Raw genomic sequence first — 4,012 nt, 5'->3', positions numbered from 1 at the left:
CAGTCAACTCAGTGTATGTAAACTTCTGACCCACTGGAATTGTGATACAGTGAATTATAAGTCAAATAATCTGTCTGTAAACAATTGTTGGAAAAATTACTTGTGTCATGCACAAAGTAGATGTCCTAACCGACTTCCCAAAGCTATAGTTTGTTAACAAGAAATTTGTGAAGTGGTTGAAAAACGAGTTTTAATGACTCCAACCTAAGTGTATGTAAACGTCCGACTTCAACTGTAGACTACCTCCCTTCAACAATAGACAATGTGTTACCTACACCAATATCAACACCATCATCTCTGCAACCCTCCTCCACGCCACTGACCTTCTGATTTTGTCTCTGTATTCTATAATCATTCTCAGCAGATAAACGAGGTAGAATCACAACGAGGTAGAATCACAACGGTAGAATTACAACGGTAGAATTACAACGAGGTAGAATTACAACAAGGTAGAATCACAACGGTAGAATCACAACAAGGTAGAATTACAATGAGGTAGAATCACAACGGCAGAATTACAACGAGGTAGAATCACAACGAGGTAGAATCACAACGAGGTAGAATCACAACGCTCCCCACGCCTCATTATTATCCTTTTTTATATTTTTTAATTAGCCTACAAATAACCATCTCCTTCTTGTCATGTAGAGTACTGTACCTAGAACACAAGGGTTGGATTAGCACCAAACAAGTTCATGTCATAAAAATCATGTAGAAAATCTGGCTTACGGTTAGCTTGATGTTAAATTGCGTCAATTCAAATCTGGTATAGGAACAAAAAGAGGTCAATACACGTCTTCTAAAATAGACTAGTATTTTATTCATGCAAAACACTTCAATGGTAAATATGATGTTCGTATATACGGGTCCACTGAAATACCACGCAGGGCAGACAGAGAACTGAGCTTTTGTTATAAGTTCTTCTTTAAATACCCTGACAGAGACAGTTCCCGCTCTCTGCTGGGCCTGTCATCAATATGTAAACGATGTGTGAGTTTAGCTATTCTCTGCTTCAGGTGTACAATGACAAGGGACACATTGATTGCACATGTCCAGAAGGAACTTTCTATTGCAGAACTGTGATATGTGATGAATGAACGTTGACACTAGTTCATCTTTAATAATGTTTTTAAGTTAACAATGAAAACAAGTTTAAACACTTCAATGAATCAACATTTAATTAATACAAATATTATTTCAAAATGTACAAATAATCTAACTTGTTTGTAAATGTTAAACATCTTAGTAAGTAGGCTATTATTACTAAAGTATAATTTCAGGTGAACAAAAAAGTCCATACCAGAGTTGGCTAACCTTGCTCCACTCCCTGATCTACTGGGTGAGCAGACTTCAATTCCAGCCCAGCAATAATACACATTATTATCAACTCATTAGGTTTGATAAGTTGAAAGAGGTGTGTTAGTGCTGGGCTGGAACAGAAGCCTGCACACCCAGCATACCTCCAGGAGAAGGATCAGGTCCTGCTACAGTTGTAATAGGTTTGTAGCCTACATTGTGTGTGACTTTTAACTGTATTGTTGTATACAACATTTGCTAACATAAGTACACATACAACCCAAGGATGTGGCAGCAGTCTCTTGGGACATTCACTGGGACCTCTTCATATACAGACAGGCGTTCGCAGCTCACAAAGAAAAAGCCTTCATTTTATTACAATTAGACAGTCCTGACTATTGTCTCTCTGTCTGTCTTCATAGTTTTCCTCTCTAGGGACTAAAACTGGAGAATCTTTTCATGATGTCATCCCACAACCTGCGCTAATAACCCTTTTCTGACAGCTGGAGCAGAAAACCCTTTCACCCTCTTCCATTGCTGTTGTCTACAAATTCGTTTGGAGCATTAGTTTTTACAATGATAAATAGGCCTACATCAGGATAACAAGCTAATATGAAGTTAGCTGATGATATTTCACTTAGCAATAGTAAGTAAAGTTGGCTAGCCAGCTAGCAGCTCATTAGCCTACACACAGTGGCCTGCTGTAGATAGCTAGCTAACAAGCAGCACATTAGCCTACAAACAGAGGCCTGCTGTAGCTAACTAGCTAACAAGCAGCTCATTCGCCTACACACAGTGGCCTGCTGTAGCTAGCTAGCTAACAAGCAGCTAATTAGCCTACACACAGAGGCCTGCTGTAGCTAACTAGCTAACAAGCAGCTCATTAGCCTACACACAGTGGCCTGCTGTAGCTAACTAGCTAGCAAGCAGCTCATTAGCCTACACACAGTGGCCTGCTTTAGCTAGCTAGCTAACAAGCAGCTCATTAGCCTACACCTATTCAAGTAAGTCGGTAAATACATTTGGAAAATGTAATAAAAACCCAGATTCATTTTTTATTAGCTACAGCAGGCCACTGTGTGTAGGCTAATGAGCTACTTGTTAACACCATGCCAATAAAGCCACTTTGAATTGAATTGAGAGAGGGGGGGAGAGAGAGAGAGAAAGTGGGGGAGAGAGAGAGGGAGAGAGGGGGGAGAGAGAGAGCGAGAGAGAGAGCGAGAGAGAGGGGGGAGAGAGTGGGGGAGAGAGAGGGGAGAGAGAGGGGGGGAGAGAGAGGGATGGAGAGAGAGAGAGAGAGAGAGAGAGGGAGAGAGAGAGAGAGAGAGGGGAAAGAGGACAGACAGACAAAAACATTTAGAATGAGAGACAGAGAGAGAAAGAGAGAAAGAGGAGGGAGGAAGAGAGGGATAAACTCTAATGGAACGTTTTGGCCAGAAGCGGTGCCTCCGCTTGACAACTCCTCGCTCCAAAAGATTGTCCGCTTCGTGGGCGTAGGCATGAACCTATTCAAGTAAGTAAGTAAATACATTTTGGAAATGTAAAAAAAAACAGATGTATTATTAATTATCTACAGCAGGATGCTGTGTATTTACTTACTTATGGTTGTAACATTCACACTATATCCATGGTTTGGTTGTAACATTCACACTATATCCATGGTTGGGTTGTAACATTCACACTATATCCATGGTTGTTACATGGTTGGTAAAGGGTTGGAATATTCTGTAGCCATTCAACTATAACTGACAATGAATTATGAAATACCACCTCTCTATTTGTCACTCTCTCTCTCTCTCTCTCTCACACACACACACACACACACACACACACACACACACACACACACACACACACACACACACACACACACACACACACACACACACACACACACACACACACACACAAACATACACACACACACACACACACACACACACCCAAACACAGATAGTCAAGTTACAAAGATATACATGGTTAGACTCACCCAGAATAAGTAGAACAGTTCTGGACTCCATCTCAAAGACAGACTGATATTATATCCACACCAGACAACTAGTAGGATCCAAATAAAACTAGTCCTGTCCGAACAATCAGTCTGAGATTAAATCTGTTTTACAGTTGAATTCAGATTGAAGAAAATCCCAGGTTAAGAATGTTTGTATTCCGTATGATCCACGGTGATAAAATGAACAGAAGAAAACCTAAAAATATCTTCCCTCTCTTTTAGCGAGACAAGTCTTTCTCTGTGTGAGCCGCGTGGAGAAAGAAAAACAACTACTTTGCTCTCCTCTCTCCACTCCCTCTTTCTCTTTCTGAAGTTTAGTCTCACACTGTTAGAGCCCGCCCCTTTCTCTCTGTTTCACACTCCCCCCTGTCTCTGTTTCACCCTTATCTCTCTCTCTCTCTCTCTCTCTCTTGTCCTTTCTGTTTCACTCTTATTTTTCAATCCAATTCAAAGGGCTTTATTGGCATGGGAAACATATGTTTACATTCCATAGCAAGTGAAATAGAAAATAAACAAAAGTGAAATAAACAATAAATATTAACAGTAAACATTACACTCACAAGTTCCAAAAGAATAAAGACATTTCAAATGTCATATTATGGCTATGTAGTGTTGTGACGATGTGCAAATAGTTAAAGTACAAAAGGGAAAATAAATAAACATAAATATGGGTTGTATTAACAATGGTGTTTGTTCTTCACTGGT

General features: G+C 40.1%; 1 protein-coding gene across 1 annotated transcript in view; it reads right to left on the bottom strand.

Annotated features, from left to right (window-relative positions):
- Positions 1-3,601, bottom strand: part of LOC311119818 (uncharacterized protein) — a gene marked incomplete at its 3' end in the record, with an annotated part of 8,892 nt that extends 5,291 nt beyond the window's left edge. Inside the window, exon 1 of the mRNA XM_084194476.1 lies at positions 3,287-3,601. Coding sequence (XP_084050602.1) covers positions 3,287-3,317 — 31 coding nt within the window. The remainder of the gene's footprint in view (positions 1-3,286) is intronic.
- Positions 3,602-4,012: the final 411 nt, after the last annotated feature.

The sequence above is a fragment of the Coregonus lavaretus genome (assembly GCF_964263955.1).
Source record: "Coregonus lavaretus genome assembly, contig: HAP1_SCAFFOLD_8997, whole genome shotgun sequence".
NCBI lineage: Eukaryota > Metazoa > Chordata > Actinopteri > Salmoniformes > Salmonidae > Coregonus > Coregonus lavaretus.
This window is presented reverse-complemented; position numbering and strand designations above follow the sequence as displayed.